Raw genomic sequence first — 17,762 nt, 5'->3', positions numbered from 1 at the left:
ATCATTTACTCAGGGAAACCTCTGAAACAATGTCATGTTTCCTGATTTCAAAACACCTTGGTATTCTTCAGAAATCACAGATCCATGGAAGTCTTTCATCCATTCATTCAACAAATATTATTGAGCACCTACTACATATCACGCACTGTTGCAGACCCTTGGGATATGTAAGTGAACAAAATAGACACAAATCCTTACCCCCATGAATGTTCTCTGCTTCCATAATCGTTCACAGTTTCTGGCACATAGCAAATGCTTAAGAAATGCTTGTGGGGGGCTTCCCTGGTGGCACAGTGGTTGAGACTCTGCCTCCCGATGCAGGGAACACGGGTTCGTGCCCCAGTCTGGGAGGATCCCACATACCACGGAGCGGCTGGGCCCGTGAGCCATGGCCGCTGAGCTTGCGCGTCCGGAGCCTGTGCTCCGCAACGGGAGAGGCCACAGTGGTGAGAGGCCCACGTACCGCAAAAAAAAAAAAACAACTTGTGGAATGAATTACTGAATCAGGATTTGAATCTAGGGTCCCTTGGATCTCTCTCTGCCAATGGTAGGATCCTTTACCATATTATGTCACTGCTACAGAGAGCCGCCCACAAAGGGACCCGGGGTTGGGGACACCATGAGGGCAGGGAATTCACCCATCCATTCATTCGTTTATTCAGTCAACAAACATATATCAGGGCTGGATCTTGTGTCCAGCAGAGCAGTAGAACTTGTCCAAAGTCACAGAGCTGTGTTTTCAAGGTCACAGAGCTAAGAGCAGAATCTAGTGTGAGTGATCCCACCTATGCTTTTTTTCCTGCAGTATCTTTCTCAGTTTGAAAGTATAGGGGAGAAGTTGACAGAATGGTAGGAAGTGAAGCAAAGCATCAGCACAAAGACTTCATTCATTCATCCATTTAGGAACATGCATTGGGCACTCATTCTTCCAGGCTCTGTGCCAGGGGAAAACAAACTGCATGAGATGCTATCCTTGCCGTCTGGGAGGGTGCCCACAGCCCAGGCTCAGAGACACAGAAATGCGGGAGAATTCTAAATCCAAGTAGGGACAACCTCATAAATTTCTCTTAGGAACTCTCAGTTGGATGAGGAGAAACAATTCCTGCCCCAGGGGAGACCCTTTCTGGTGATGAATACATTGTTATTCTTTTTTTAATTAAAAAATTTTAATTTAATTAAAATGTTAACATTGAGGTATAGTTGATTTACAATATTACATAAGTTTCAGGTGTACAACATAGTGATTCACAGTTTTGGGTTTTTGTTTTTGTTTTTTGGCTGCGTGGAGCAACATGCAGGACCTTAGTTCCCCGAACAAGGATCAAACCCATGCCCCCTGCAGTGGGAGCACGGAGTCTTAACCACTGGACTGCCAGGGAAGTCCCTGATTCACAGTTTTTAGTGAATACATAGCTTTTGTCCCAGGAAGACCCCCTTCTGCTGAGGGGGACTCCGCAAGTCCCAGTCAGTTAGGGGGCACAGTTCTTGGTTTCAGGGAATTCCCAGGTTGCCCCAGCTCTTGCTGTGGGAGAAGATTTCAGTCTGGTGGGGGATGAACAGAGCCCGTCCTCTGGGAGCTCCCAGTCTGATGGGAGAGAGAGGCTGAATATAGCCACTCCATACAGACGGGGAGGAACCACAGAAAATGTGCAGAGTGGAACAAAGAAACAACCCACTTCCACCAAAATGAGATAGCAAGTCCATGGGTCTTTCTGTAAAGCAAGGACATTTTCAACAGATGGAAGGGGTAGGGGAGTTGTGGCCAAGGGGAAGAGGGGAAGGAACATTCCTCCTTCTTCCCTCCTCCCTCCAGAAGGGCATTTCTGGATGTCTCCAGTTGGTCTGGGACCTGGGCAGCTGCTCTGTGTGTCCAAGTCTGCCAGCCCCTCAGCTGTCACTCTGCTCCCAAAATAGCAGTGGGGGGGGAGGGGAGAGGAGGTTGTTTATCTGAGATGGAGGTGGATAAGCGGCATTAGAGCCATGCCGAGGGAGGGAGGGTGTGCTGGGGGGGTTCCCGTCCCTCTGGATCTTTCTCTCACTCTTTGGGGTATGAGTGCCTGTGCCCCCAGGACTGCCCCTGAGTGTGGTGCTGGGGCAGAGGTTAGTCAGAACCTCCACGTGGTAATGACTGTCCAGTCTGGGGAGGGGGAGGGCCCTGAGTATCAGTGACAGACTCCAGGGGCACCTGCCCCTGTGGCCAAATATGGTCTGGAGCCACTAGCAGGGCTGATAAAGTCTCCTGGGTGGGGGCTAGGAGGGGCAGACTGACGCTGGCTGGGGGTTCACACGCACCAGAGCAGCACCCCGGGGAGGACAGACCGAGAACACTGTCCTTGTGAGAAAGTGAGCTGGCCTGGAGGGTTCCTTGGACTGGGGAGGGAGAAGGGGGACCCAGAAATTTTAAGGCCTGCAGTGAGAATTCAGGCCCTTGGTGTGTCTAGCTGGGAGGGAGAGAGAGGGGGGAACAGGGATTTTTAAAAAAAATTTTATATTGGAGTAGAGTTGGTTAACAATGTTGCCTTAGCTTCAGGTGTACAGCAAAGTGATTCAGTTCTGCATATACATGTATCTATTCTTTTTCAGATTCTTTTCCCATTTAGGTTGTTACATAATATTGAGCAGAGTTCCCTAGGAACAGGGTCTCTGAGACCCCTCTCATCTCGGGCCACACTCCGAGCAAATGCTGTGATGTCCTTCTGGGCAAAGGATTCGCGGGTGCTCTGGGTGGGTCTGTTGCAGGCAGCATCCTCACCTCCCATCCTGGTCGATGGGGCACTTGGTGCTCCAGACCTCAGGCCAGGAGCCCAGCCCCGGGTCTGGAGGGAGGGGCCGGCCAGACGGAGCTCATCCTGTCCCCGCAGATGGCCGAGGCAGAAGCAGTGCAGCTGAAGGAGGAGGGCAACCGGCATTTCCAGCGCCAGGACTACAAGGCCGCAGCAAAGAGCTATAGCCAAGCCCTGAAGCTGACCAAGGATAAGGCCCTCCTGGCCACGCTCTATCGGAACCGGGCAGCCTGTGGCCTGAAAACGGTCTGGGATGAAGAGGGGCAGGGAGCTGAGGGCCAGGACTAGGATGCAGGGGTGTGGAGGCAGCCCCCTCATCCTGTTGGGCATGCCTATCAACCCAGCCCTCTCACTGGACCCCTCAGGTTGGAGACGGGTGCCTCCCACTGCTTTCTGGTACCCATTGCCTGACCCAGTCCTCTGGGAGACAGAAATTCATCCATGGAGATAGTTCTCATCCCGCGGGAAGCAGACTCATGGGAAGTGGCATCATGACAGGGGCCTTTCATAGGTTATTTCGCGGCATTTCAACCACAGACCATGAGGTCGCTGCTGCGTCCCTGCCCATATCGCAGATAACAAACTCAAGACTCAGAGGAGGGCTCAGTAACTTCCCCAAGATCTCCAGGTAGTTAGTAGCAGAGCTGGGTTCAAACCAAAGTTTGCCTGATGCCAAAGCTCGTCCACTTTTCCACACCCAGTGAGGGGCGCTCCCCTGCCCTCTGACAGTGGCAGCTGCCAGCGAGCTCTCTCTCCTCGCCTCGGGGACCCTCTCTGGCTGTCACTGTGTCGGGCCCACATTAACCAAGTTTCCTCCTTCCCCGTTTCTCAGGAGAGCTATGTTCAGGCGGCTTCAGATGCCTCGAGAGGTGAGCCCCCCTCACTCGGGCCTTGCCCTCCTTCCCTCCCCTTCTGCATCCCTGTTTAGTCTAAGATGCTCTCAAAACTTGCAGGGATGACCGATTGTATAAACGCCATCCTGGGCATTATAGGTGGGGCTTCAGATGTACCATCCTTATGTGAAAGGAGAGCTCCAGCAAAGCCATCCCTAAGTCACGTTTTTACATGTTAAATATGCTGGGGCAGCTTCTTTGCTTAGAAGGTTGCTTCCAGAAATCCTTTTGTCACGGTAAGGACACAGCCAGTCTGTTGGAAGTTTGGATATGTTCATATGGGATGGCGGGGGGAGAGGGCTGGTTCCCATAACCAGGGCATCAGCCTGGTCCACTCTGTGGGGACCGGGCTTCCTGAGGGGAAGATGGAGGCACTATTTCATTCCACAGACACTAGGAGGAATAAACATATGTCAATGCTGGCCGTGGAGTGCCTCAACTTCTGAGAGAACTTAGGCTTAAGAGCACAATCAAAATGGGAACACTTCTCCTGGCTGCATTTTTAGGGCTATAATATGCAGAATGAAGGGGATTCTCCTCTGCATGGGTCCGTGTTGGGGTTTGATTTGGTTACTTTTTTTTAGGAGAAACAGAGATAGTCTGGAGTGAGTTCAGAAGGGAGGGACCCAGCTGGAAAGGGGAATGGAAACACGTCCTGTGAAGAGCAGGGAAGTGGCAATATTTAGCTCAGAGAAGGAACTCCCAGGTAGGACAGGGAACTGCCTTCAAATACCTAAAAGGCTGTCACAAGGAAGAAGGATTGGATTTCATCTCACGTGTTCCAGGGCTAGACTCAAGACAAAAGGGCAAAGTTACAGGAAGATATGTTTCAGGTGGGAGGAGGGAAGGGCTCTCCGAAGGAGCTGTCTGCCTTGAGAAGGAAGGAGCTCCCGGACTGCTGGAGGTATGCAAGCACCAGCTGGATGAGCCTTTGGCAAGAATCACTGAGCCGAGACTGGAGAGTCAGGAATTAGACAAGATGACCCTTAAGCTCCCTTCCAACCCTGAGACTGTAATTCTTACCGCCTCCCTAACAAAGGGGAGCCTTGGACCAGATAGTCTACATGGATGCATACTCTCCAAGGAAGGCACAGAAGCCCTGCAGTTGGGGGCAGCGGTGGGGGAGGGGAAGGTGGTCTGTAGTCCGGCCTCCTGAGGCCTTGCCTGTCCCCCTTGCTAGCCATCGACATCAACTCCTCGGACATCAAGGCTCTGTATCGGCGATGCCAGGCACTGGAGCACCTGGGGAAGTTGGCCCAGGCCTTCAAGGATGTGCAATGCTGTGCCACCCTGGAGCCACGGAACCAGAACTTCCAGGAGACGCTGAGGAGGCTCAACACCAGCATCCAGGAGGAGGTGAGCCGGACCCCTGCGCATAAGCCTTGGCTGCCTCTCCCCATTCCTAGTAGGGACCAGTTAGGGGAGTGGGACATCAGGCAGGGCTGGCCTACCTCCACACCCTTGGATGAGTGATCAGAGATGCCCTGATGCTTGTTCGAGGGTGCAAGCCAGCCAGGACTAGAACATCAGTCTTTTAAATTCCAGATGGAGGCTTTTTAAAAAACTGCAACTCAGTATGTCTGCACCATGATCTTCCTCTCTGGGGGGACAAAGGCAGCCAGGAGAAACCTAGGATCTGGGGGAAGGGCATTGCTGGGGAATGGAGGACAGCCAGGAACCAGTAGGAACAGGGAATCTTTTCTAGGAAAGTGGAGTGGGGTCGGGAGAACTTGGACCAGAGATGAGGAATCCTGCACCCTAATACTGGCTTAGCTACCGATTTTCTGAGGGACCCCTTGGGGTGTTGCTTTCCCCACTGTAAGAGTGGGAAGGTAACTGATCACGCAGCTCCTTGCTCCAAGACACAGTAACTTCTTTGTGCCTGGGGCAGTCCCATGGTGGGACCACGTCGTACTGTCCAGAGTGCAGACTCAAGGGCTGAGAAAATACAGACTAAGGAGTGATGAAAATAGGTGGCACTGTAGACCAGCAGAAAAAAGTAGTGGGAGGTGCAGACGGAGCTGGCAAGATGGGGGATGATGGATCGGTTAGGTCGCTTTATGAAAGCTTCAGAGCACTGGGGTTGGGAGAGTGAGGGATGAGACATTCAAAAATAACGGTTTTAATTTGCTTGAAAAGGTACTTAGAAACAGCTTCAGGTTTCCGATCCTGGAGATATATTTCTATTTTAGCCCATATATATTTTTAAAATTTTATTTTTGGCTGCGTTGGGTCTTTGTTGCTGCACGCGGGCTTTCTCTTGTTGCGGCGAGCAGGGGCTACTCTTCATTGCAGTGCGCGGGCTTCTCACTGTGGTGGCTTCTCTTGTTGCGGAGCATGGGCTCTAGGTGCACGGGTTTCAGCAGTTGTGGCTCACGGGCTCTAGAGCGCAGGCTCAGTAGTTGTGGCGCACGGGCTTAGTTGATCCGCGCCATGTGAGATCTTCCCGGACCAGGGCTTGACCCCCGTGTCCCCTGCATTGGCAGGCGGATTCTTAACCATTGCACCACCAGGGAAGCCCTTTAGCCCATATTAAAATGTCTAATAGCTAATTTTTTACTAGACTTCAAAACTGGGGTGATGATCCTTTGCCTTCCAAGACTTGTGAAGACCAAATGGGATGGCGAATATAACCAGACTGTCAGCTTTGTGGGGCAAGGACTTGACTTTGTTCTCCATTCTATACAGTGTCTGACTCGTAGTAGTTGTTCAGTAAATGTTTGTTGAATGAATGAATGATGGAGGGAGACAGGAAGCTATTAATTGAGATGAACTTTATGTGGAGCCAACTGGAATGACGGGGACCCCTGCCTGCCTTCTTCCCCACTCCCTCCTTTCTCCTCAGCTCCGTGTGCAGTTCTCCACAGACTTGAGGGTACAGAAGATGTTTGAGATTCTCCTGGATGGAAACAGTAAAGCTGATAAGCTGGAGAAGGTGGGTGCTGGGCCGGCAGCGGGTGCTCTTGGGACCTGCCAGGTAACTGCACTTCCACAGTTCCAGAGGAGACTTCCAGAGGAGACTCTGCTCCTGTGTCTGGGCGGTAACGTCGCCGACAGGTTGCAGGCCAGGGAGGAGGCTCCTTGGAGAAACTAAACAAAATTGATTTTGATATTTTAAAACATTGCATTAAATACAAATTAATTACATGCATTGCATTTACAAATTTATTAAACTTATTTACATACAAATTTATTAAATTTATTGAATGCATTGCATTTATCTTGATTACAGAGGTTTTTGGTGCCCCGTAAATTTTGCACCCAAGGTGTCTTTCTTTTTTTTTTGGTACTCGGGCCCCTCACTGCTGTGGCCTCTCCCGTCGCGGAGCACAGGCTCCAGACGCGCAGGCTCAGCCGCTCCGCAGCATGTGGGATCCTCCCGGACCGGGGCACGAACCCGCGTCCCCTGCATCGGCAGGCGGACTCTCAACCACTGCGCCACCAGGGAAGCCCCCGAGGTGTCTTTCTTGCCTCACCCTACTTTTGGCCCTGAGAAACAATGACACATTAAAATAATGTTTTATTCCATTTCAAATCATTGCAACAAGTCATTCTGAAATATGAAAATCTTTATTCAGAATACCATCCTTTTAGCCAAATTTGCTGCATTTTTAAAATGTTCCTAGGGACTTCCCTAGTGGTCCAGTGGTTAAGACTGTGCTCCCAATGCAAGGTGCCCAGGTTCAATCCCTGGACAGGGAACTAGATCCCACATGCATGCCACAACTAAAAGAGTTCGCATGCCACAACTAAGGAGCCCATGTGCCTCAACTAAGACCTGGTGCAACCAAATTAATTAATTAATTAAATAAATTTTAAAAAATAAAATGTTTCTAGTCCTTCAGAGAAAAAAAAAGAATATCTGAATATTTATAAGAACTTGGCAGACAATGCCTGGGGAATTTTTGTTAGTTTAATGGTCAATAAGTCCACATAATATGCAGCTATCTTTTATAGCAAACTCTTATGAGGACTTGAGTTGTTATAGATGAAAGTAGTTCGAGAAGTACAAAGCCCTTGACTGACAGAGCGATGATGGTTCAGCTCATGCTTGCCTGGGATTCTCTAATCAGCCTCCCTGCCTATTTGTCTACCTCCTCCTTTTCCTGCCTCATGAGTTCTTTGCCCAACCCCAGGGTCTCAGGGCCTGTTCAAGGCCTCCTCTCCAGATCTGGGGCCTTTTAAGGAATTTCGATCCTCAGTTGGTTGCCTGTGGTTAAGGAGGGCCGACTGTACTATGCCATTTTATATAAGGGACTTGAGCATACGTGGATTTTGTTATCCGTGGGGGTCCTGGAAAAAATCCCCTGCGGTTACTGAGGGATGACTGTACATATATCCTCAAGGAGGAAGGCTTTAGGGTAGGAAGACACTTGAAAACCCAGCTCAACTGTCTATTTTTACAGACAGGAATCTGGGGCCCAGAGAGGTGCTATGACTTGCCCAAGGTCACACAGCTAGCATGTGGCAGAATCAGCACTCAAACCCAGGGCTTTCAAATCCCATCTTGTGCTCTCTCTGCCCACAACCTTCAACCTTCCTGAGAACCCCCTGCAACTTCAGATCTCCCTAAACAGATAAACGGACAAACAATGCCAAAACCATATTCGAAGAACATTTTTTTTTTTTTTTCAGTACGCGGGCCTCTCACTGCTGTGGCCTCTTGCAGCATGTGGGATCCTCCTGGGCTGGGGCATGAACCCGTGTCCCCTGCATCGGCAGGCGGACTCTCAACCACTGCGCCACCAGGGAAGCCCCAAAGAACATTTTTCATGGAAAAATAATTTCCCATGTGAAATCACTTCCGTTAGAAGATAAACTGAGACATATAAAAATTCTAAGAATTTATTTGAGCAAAATCTGTTTGAATTGGGCAGCGCGAAAACAGAAGTGGTTGGGGTACTCCACCGACAGGAGCTAGGAAAAAGACGTTTATAGAAAAGAGGTGGAAGCAAGACAAGGGAATTATTTGACTGGCTATAGCTGAAGCAGTTGCATTATTTGGGAAAGGCTCGTTAGCTGTTTGTGACTGGTCATCCTCAAGGTTCTTTTTTTAAACTTGAGGCAATACAGGGTTAGGTTTTGCTTTGTTTTGTGTTTTTTTAAATTGAAATATAGTTGATTTGCAATGTTGTGTTAATTTCTGCTGTACAGCCAAGTGTGGTTTGGGTTCGCTTACTTAGTTGCCTAGGCATTGAAGCCACCTCCTTGTTTAATTAATTTAACATTTCCCTACCTTTTAAAAGTCCTTATCCACAAGCATATATACACAGGTTTATTTCACCATAAGTGCAATCAGAGTGAACCTGTGATTCTGTTTCTGCTTACCAATGTTTTCTCCAAGCTTCTTCTGAGTCTTTTCATTTATGACTTTAATGGCTGCAATATATTTCATCCAGTTGGTCTTTATTGTAAGTTACTCTGTTTCTTGTTTTGAATTACATTCTTGGGCTATGTTCCCATGAGTAGGATTATAGGGCAAAAGAATATAAAGATGTTTTGAAGACCTAGTCCTTGCACCAGCCCCTGCACTTGGCTCATGGCCAAGGCCTCTGCAGCCAGACTTCCCTCATGACCTTCATTGTTTCCTCCCTCCTTCAGGCGGCCAACAACCTCATTGTCCTCAGCCGTGAGGAAGCAGGGGCCGAGAGAATCTTCCAGAACAACGGTGTGGCCCTGTTGCGGCAGCTTTTGGACACTAAGAGGCCTGAGCTGATGTTGGCTGCAGTACGGACCCTGTCGGGCATGTGTAGTGGCCACCGAGCTAGGGTGAGGGCAGGGCCAGGGTTCATGGCACGGAGGGCTGCCGGTCTGAGGACCTGGCATTGACCTGTGGGCAGGGTGTGGTTGGCATGGATAGACCCTGATACAACGTCTAAAGTGTCTCCCCTCAACCTTGGTTGTATGGCCCCAGATTCAACAGAGATTGATCCTCTTATTTTTTCTCTGAGCTGGGAATGGGTCTGACTAAACAAAGATAAGTTTCTTGAAAGTGGTTTATGCGGAAGAGCTGAATGCAAAGGTTATGATAGTTTACAGTTTTTCATATTAACTCTTCAAAACCCAGTGTGCATTTTACCTCACAAGCACATCTCAATGAGAACTCGCTGCATTACACGTGTTCAATGCCTCCCCTGTGGCGAGTGGCTACTGTATTGGATGGAGCAGCTCTACACCTCTGGAAAGGGGCATGGCTTGTGTCGAGGGCCTTCCCAGGCCACGGGTCCCATGAGGCATTGGCTGCCTGATCTTCTGTCCCTCCTGCACGGGGCAGCTATCACCCACTCCCTAACCAGCATGGCAGCTGGAAGGGGAGGGCAGACAGCTGACTGTGCTCCTTGCTGGGGGCGTCTAGGCCACAGCGATTCTCCACGCAGTCCGGATAGACCGAATCTGCAGCCTCATGGCTGTGGAGAATGAAGAGCTGCCTCTGACCGTCTGCAACCTGCTCCAGGCCATCATCGACGCTCTGTCTGGGGAGGACAAGCGAGAGCATCGAGGGAAGGAAGAGGCCCTGGTTCTGGGTAGGAAACAGTTTTCAGCCTTGGTTCAAGGGGGTGGAGGCAAGGAAGTGTCAGTTACCACCTTAGACTGGGCGTTCCGTGCATGTGGAGGTGGCCTGGTTATATTTTTACATTTATTTTCTGATGATAAAAGTTAACAGAGGCACAGCCGCATAATTTACAACAGCTAAAAGGTGGAAGCGTCCCAAGTGTCTATCGACGGATGAATGGAGAAACAAAATGTTTGTGGTGCTGGTTGCACAATGGTGTTTATGTGCTTAATGCCACTGAACTGCATACTTTAAAACGGTTAAAATGGTAAATTTTATTTTATGCATGTTTTACAACAATTTTTATAAGTAACAGGGGCTTATGGAGAAATGTGGAAAATTTTAGAAATACGTAAAGATGAAAAAAATCCCAACAGCCTGTAATCACCCCTCCAGATAACCACTACTATCACTGCCATGTGTAACCTTCCAGTCTTTTCTTTTTTCTATACAGTATTTTATTTATTTTTAAATTAATTAATTAAATATTTTCTGGGCCTGCGTTGGGTCTTTGCTTCGCGAGGGCTTTCTCTAGTTGCTGCGAGTGGGGGCTACTCTTCATTGCGGTGCGTGGGCTTCTCATTACGGTGGCTTCTCTTGTTGCGGAGCACGGGCTCTAGGCACGCGGGCTTCAGTAGTTGTGGTTCACGGGCTCTATAGCACAGGCTCGGTAGTTGTGGTGCATGTGCTTGGTTGCTCCGCGGCATGTGGGATCTGCCCGGACCAGGGATCGAACCCGCGTCCCCTGCATTAGCAGGCAGATTCTTAACCACTGCGCCATCAGGGAAGTCCCCCTTCCAGTCTTTCTTCTATCCCTCCATATAAATATCTATTTAACAAAGTTGGGATTCAGCTATGGATATTTTTGTGTTTTTCTCCTTTCTATTGCATACCGTTTAATATTCTTAAAGGGGATTCCTTTTTACTTGAATAATTATTAATTTAACATTTGTCTCATTCCTGCATATATGCACATACAAACTCAGGCTTCTTCCTGTATATCCAGGTCCTAGACATCATTTTACAACTTCCCGCTCTGGCTGGGAAGGTCACAGAGGCAGGTTCACTCATAGAAAGCTTGATCTTAAATAATTTCATTATATGCCATTGTATGGATATATCATAACTCATCAATCAGCTCTATATTGTTGGAGATTTAGATTGCCTTTAATTTCATACTTATAAAAAACACTTCAGTAGCTATTCTTAACATAAACCTATATTGCATTTGTAATTATTTTCTTGGAACAAATTCCTAGAAATGGGAGTACTAAGTTAAATGCTATGAACATAACTAAAGGTCTTTCACTACCTTACTTTCGAACTCCTTTTGAGAGGGTGCATCAGTTTTTACTCTCACCAAGTGATGATAAGAGTTCCAGCCTCAAATCATTCTCACCAGATTCAAATACTATCATTCTTAAAGATATTTTCCTATTCAGTTGGTAATAATTATCTGTTTGAAGTTTTAAAATTTATGAATTAGACATTATTTTTCCTTATCCTTATTAGCCATTTGGATTTCTTTGTCTTCAAATGGTTTGTTCATGTTGTTATCTATTTCCTCTGTTGGAGTATCAGTGTTTTTCCTATTGATTCCTAAGAGCTCTTTGTGTATTAGTAATTAACCTGCTTGGAGTCTTGAATTCTTGATGTGGTTCTGACTTACTATGGTAAGGATCCTTTTCTGCACTAGAATTATTGGAGGGTCCAACATGGCTTCACTTGGATGGCTGGTGGTTAACTGGAGATGCTGGCCAGGGTATCTTGGTTTTACTCCTTGTAGCCTCTCTGGTGGGCAGCTTGGGTCTCTATGTAACATGGTGGCTGCATTTTGAATGGACAAGCCCCAATGTGTAAGTGCTTTTTAAGCCTCTGAGTGTGCCGTAAGGTCACATGAGCAATCCAGGGCCAGTGTGGGAGGGGACTCCCCAAGAGAATGAATACTAAGAGGTGTGGTTCATTGGGGGCCACAACTTCCTCTGGAGGGAGTGAGCTGTTGGACACCTCTACTGAATAATTCTTCCATATGTTGATTTCAAATCTGTCCCCTTGTAATCCCACTCACTTCTGGTCCCAGTTCTGCCCTGTGGAACCTCACAGAATAAGTCTGCTATCTCATGCTCATGACATACTTTTATCTGAAGACAAGCTATCATGTACATTTGTGTCTTTCCTTCACCAGTTAGATAGCCCCATTCCTTCATCATTTATTTATATAACATGGCTTGGAGATCTTTCCTTTTCTACCTGCCTGCCTGCTTGCCTTTGGGCTACAATCTAGAATGAGGACAAAAGTCTCCAAGTTCCAGAGAGTTCAGACCGCAAAAGCAGGAGGAGGCATTTGCCTTTAAGATCCCCAGTGGGCAGGGAAGACCTGCCATCCCAGGCAAATGCTTGAATTTCAGGCTCCCAGCATGTCTGAATCTGCAGGGAGTAAAATGTCTATAAAGGAGTGTCAATTTCCTTTCTGGAAAACAGTTTATTAAATCAGTGTATTAAAAACTGCACGAAGCACCTTTGGATCCCTGCCCATCGTTGCCTGGGAATGAAGAACTTTCTAAGAACCAGACTGTTCAAGAATGGAATGGGCTGCCATAGAAGTCGGTGTTCAGAGCGGCTGGAGGACCCCTTGGGGGTGTTGTCTAGAGATCTCCCTCCCTTTTTTGGAGTGAGATACTATACTCTCCTGGGAAATTCCAAAATCTGGGAAGCAGTGGATTCAACATTTCCAGAGTCCTTCCAGAAGCCTCTGCCATCCCTGGTCCTATATACCTGAGACACCCTGGTCCTCTCTATTTACCCCTGTCCTCTCCTTCCTCAGACACCAAGAAGGACCTGAAGCAGATCACCAACCACCTGCTTGACATGCTGATCAGTAAGAAGGTGTCTGGCCAGGGCAGGGATCAGGCCCTGAACCTGCTCAATAAGAACGTCCCCAGGAAGGACCTCGCCATTCACGACAACTCACGCACCATCTATGTGGTGGATAACGGTGAGGAGGTGGGAGGGTCTGGGGCTCATGCCAGCCTTTCCAGTGGGCACCAGGGTACCAGGCAACCAGCAGAAGGTGGAAGGGGTGCAGCTCTTGTCTGGGAGAAGTCTTCATTTCCAACTGAAAAGCCAGGAAAAGTCATTAGCATATTAGGATCCACCAGTGGGCTGGTGAAGGCGTAGGTCCAGGCTCTGAATTCAGGGCCTGAACACACCCAGAACACACTCAAAAACATCTGGGTGGAGTTTCCTGACAAGCGAGGCAAGTGCCAAAAAAACCCAAACAAGACTCCACCAACAAGGGGTAACGTCCCTGAAGTCTCAGGATGGCAAAATACAGGCCTTCCAGAGGGAGAAATGGCACTTGTGTACGTTATACAAAGTCCAGTAACAATGTGCCAGGAGATAGTCACTAAATTTGTCAGCTCCAGGGCATCACCCCTCTCCTAAATCACCTTGTTCAACTGTTCAAGAATCATACCTGTGGCTTTATGATCTGCTGTGATAAATTCTCCCACAGGTATAATGACATATAGACCAGACCTTGTTCTGAAAGGTTCAAGTCAGCGTATAGCAACTTTACCTTTATTCTCTTTTGATACAGCACTTCCCCTGTTTGGTTTTCACAGATCTCAGCAAAGTTCATATGTAAGTGCTTAGACTTGAACAAATTTCTCTAGTGCTTTAACCCTCCCCCTCTCAACACCCTCCCCCCCATCCCAGTCTGGTCTTCTCTGCACGTATTACAAAGCCTGGGCATTGACAATCGACTTTTCTCTGCGCTAGGATTTAGGCCCAACCACACGGTTTATATAATGGGGGTGGGATGGGGAGCAGTATCTGAAAACTGGGCTGAAGACTTGGGTAGGGGAGCCACCAGGCAGGGTAGGGGAACCACCAGGATGTCAAGCCTGAAGTAAGTTTTTGGGTTCAGGGAGGGGCATACATGGACAAGGAGGAGGTCCAGAGTGTTCTAGCAAAAGAGAATGAGATGCTCAAGGCAAGGGCAGAGTGGAAGGGAAGGGTAGGGGGTGAGGCTGGGGAGGTAGAGCAGGTGCATTTGATGAAGGCCTTTGACAGCCAGGCTGGGGGCTTTGCGTTGGTTCATCAGGCCCCTTCCAATGACTCTCCAGCCCTCCCAGTGCTTTTGTGTGTGTGTTAAAATACACAGCACAAAATTTACTGCCAGGCACTTTTATTTTCGATCTTTACATTTTTAAAATTAATTTTTATTGGAATATAGTTGCTTTACAATGTTGTGTTAGTTTCTGCTGTACAGCAAAATGAATCGGCTATGCATATACATGCCAAGCACTTTTAATTCCCTGCCACATCCAGAGTTTCATGCCTCCCGATGTTTACCTAGGATGTTTCCCCTCCCGTTTACCTGTCCCACCCAAGGTCTGACCAGCTCCTAGCCAACCTCTACAACCTGGCTCTGAAATCAAGCCATTGTCCCCGCAGCAGCGTAGTGTAACAGTTAACATCGTGGGCTTTGAAATCAGACGTTGCTGGGAGAGGGCTGCTGCTATGTCACTTGCCAGTTATGTGATCCTGGGCAAGTTACTTGGCTTCTCCATGTCTTGGTTTTCTGCTCTGATCGATGGCGATAATGATTCATACTAACCAGTAGGGTCAATGTTAGGATTAAATGAGATGATGTATAGAAAGCTCTTGGCACATAGTAAGTGCTCCAAATAACTTGAAACTCTTGCTTTGTTGGAGTGAATTACACCATTTGCGGTGTCACTGTTCTGTCCTTATTTACACCTTATTGTAATCTTTATACATCTGTCTTCCCTTCCCTGTATTGTGAGCTTTTTGATGTCAGGATTGTCTTTTATTTTGGTAGCCAGTACCTAAAAGGTGGTTGTTTATTCGTTCACTTATTCATTCATTCATTCAACAAATACTTAATGGTTGAATTAGCCTGGTAGGTAATAGGAAGCCATTGAAGTTTCTTCAACAGAAGAGAAGAGAAGGGATAATAACCATAAATAGTAAATGTTATATTTACTAAACAAATAATAAATATTTATTGAGTGTCATGATGTGCCTGGAATGGCACTAGGCAGTTTCCATACATTATCTCACTGAATCCTCAAACTCTATGAGGAAGGTAGTATTGTTCCCATTTTACAAAAAAAGAAACTGAAGCCTGGGGAAAAGAGAGCATAAAATAGTATTTGAGGAAGATTATACATCAACCCACAGAATGTTAGCACTGGTAGAGTCCTCTGAGATCAAATAGTCCTGACTTTGTAAATGCTGAAAACAGAAGCCCATAGCGGGAGGCTAATTGCTCAGGTAGGGGCAGAGTCAGGGGTAGAACCTGACTCTCTTGGCCCCATCCCAGTGCCCTTCATGTTGAATAAGCTACATGCTGCCTAAAGAGCTCTGGTGATAAAACAGGACTGAGCGAGAAGGAGCGTTTGTGAGGACAGAGCCCGGCAAGCATCTTACACTTGCTGCTGTCTGTCTTGCAGGCCTGAGGAAGATCCTGAAGGTAGTGGGGCAGGTTCCAGATCTGCCGTCCTGCTTGCCCCTGACTGACAACACCCGAATGCTGGCCTCTATCCTCATCAACAAGCTCTATGACGACCTGCGCTGTGACCCGGAGCGTGATCACTTCCGCAAGATCTGCGAGGAGTACATCACGTGAGTTTCCTGGAGGGTCGAGTAACTGCAAGTGTAGGACTGGTTGCTCTAAAGCCGGTAAAGAGGCAAGGCTGGTGGAAAGGAAAAGTTTGCTTTATTTTGGAGGCTGGAAACCTGGGGGTGGGAGGAGGGCAGACGCCTGTCCAAAGGCTGACTCCCCTCACCGCCCCACCAGACAATCAGGGGGCAAGAGCTTTCATAGACAGAGGGAGGGGGCTACAGGCAGAAACAGCACAGTCAGCTCTGACAGTCATCTTGAAATTAGTCATGCAGTGGTCGGATCAGTATCATCTTGATTGTTTTAGGTACAGTTAGTCTTTAGTTTCAGGGTCAGTTTGTTCCCATTTCTTTGAGGCCAGTTCTCAGAACTGTGGCAGCTTATGTCACGGCTACAGCCTGGTCATCATGTAGTTAACTTCTTCCACCTGGTGAAGGTTTCAGTATCTATAAGACAGCTAACAGGATACGGCTCAGAATATTATCTATAGCCCTTGAGGGGAACCAAAGGCCCTGGACTTTGCCTAATGACTATTTTTATTTGGTCTCCTTTGACTGCTTTCCTCTGTTTCTGCCTTTTCTCACTTCTCTGATTAAACTTGTTTGGCTAAACATTTTCCACAGACAAAAGGCAGGCGGAAGACATGGTGGGGGAAGGACCATAGGGTCCTGCTCCGTTTCCGTCAGGCTCTGTATTAGTCATTGATGGCTGTGTAACACATTACCCCCAAATTTAGCAGCTTAAAACAAGAAGTATCATGTGTTATCTCACAGTAGGACAGCAGCGTGGCCAAGAGTCAGCTGGGTAGTTCTGGCTTTGGGGCTTACAAATGACAGTCACATGTTGGTCTGGGCTGCCGTCATCCAAAGGCTGGACTGGGGCTGGAAGATCTGCTTCCAAGATGGCGTGCTCAAGTGGCTAGCACGTTGGTGCTGGCTCTTGGTGGGAGGCCACGGTTCCTCCCCATCTGGATCTCTCCTCATGGTAGCTGGCTTTCCCCCTCCTTTATTCCAACGATCCTCATACTTGGAAACTATTCAGATTTCTGGGACTGCCCCCCCAGCCCCCACCCCATGACCCAGTAGTCTGGGTTGTGGCTCAGGAAGCTGCATGTTTAAAAAGCACCAGGTGAGTCTTGGGAGGGTGAAGACCCTGCCTTCACTCTGCTTTCCTTTCTCTATTCCACGGGTTGGCAAACTTTTCCTGTAAAGGGCCAGAGAGTACGTTTAGGTTTTGTGGGACACGTAGGTCTCTATCACAATTTTTTTTTTAAAAAAACCTTTAAAATGTAAAAACTGTTCTCAGCTTCCTGGATTTGGGTCCCAGCGAAGTTGGCTCCATCCTATAGCTTCTCCTGATCCCTACTTTGTGTCACTTAAAGCTCCTCAGGGCTTCTCCGGTTTTTTTCGACCTCAGCTTCAGCATCCGGTAACTATCTCCCAGCCAGTCCCCCTTTGAACGAGGCCCCCTCCTGGTCAGCCTGTACATGCTGCCTCTGAGGTCACCTGACACTGAGTGGGTAGGGTCACCGCCTTCAACAAATGGTGCCTGAGGCTGCCACTCCCCTCCCCCCTCCAGGGAGGTGCTTCATCAGGGGCCAGGGGCTGGGTGGAGGTTCAGGCACCAGCTGGCATAAGGAACCAGTTTAAAGGGCAGACCCCAACTAATTATGCAAGGCTGGTTCCCCGGCACCGAGTGGGAAGAAGATCAGGCACAGGACACGGATTCTCAGAGCTGGAGGGGCGCCTGGAGCTCCCAAGGCTGATCCCTCTCCCCCAGAGGGACTTGCCCAGTTACCCAGCCAGAGGCAGATGTGGGACCAGAGCCCAGGTCTCTGACTCTTGGTCCATGCTCTCTTCTTTCTTTTTTTTTTTTTTTTTTTT

The 17,762-nt window shown here is 48.2% G+C and overlaps 1 protein-coding gene across 3 annotated transcripts in view; it reads left to right on the top strand.

Moving 5' to 3' along the window:
• Positions 1-2,861: 2,861 nt before the first annotated feature.
• UNC45B (unc-45 myosin chaperone B) overlaps positions 2,862-17,762 on the top strand; it is a 34,531-nt gene continuing 19,630 nt past the window's right edge. For all 3 annotated transcript variants that reach the window (XM_024769284.1, XM_024769265.1, XM_024769275.1), the window contains exons 1-8: positions 2,862-3,029; positions 3,616-3,652; positions 4,857-5,032; positions 6,522-6,611; positions 9,278-9,445; positions 10,032-10,200; positions 13,054-13,224; positions 15,710-15,881. In XM_024769284.1, the coding sequence (XP_024625052.1) occupies positions 2,862-3,029; positions 3,616-3,652; positions 4,857-5,032; positions 6,522-6,611; positions 9,278-9,445; positions 10,032-10,200; positions 13,054-13,224; positions 15,710-15,881 (1,151 nt within the window). The remainder of the gene's footprint in view (positions 3,030-3,615; positions 3,653-4,856; positions 5,033-6,521; positions 6,612-9,277; positions 9,446-10,031; positions 10,201-13,053; positions 13,225-15,709; positions 15,882-17,762) is intronic.

Source organism: Neophocaena asiaeorientalis, unplaced genomic scaffold, assembly GCF_003031525.2.
Source record: "Neophocaena asiaeorientalis asiaeorientalis breed wild unplaced genomic scaffold, Neophocaena_asiaeorientalis_V1.1 scaffold1136, whole genome shotgun sequence".
Taxonomy (NCBI): Eukaryota; Metazoa; Chordata; class Mammalia; order Artiodactyla; family Phocoenidae; genus Neophocaena; species Neophocaena asiaeorientalis.
Note: the sequence above shows the minus strand (reverse complement) of the source record. Positions and strands in the feature narration are given on the sequence as shown.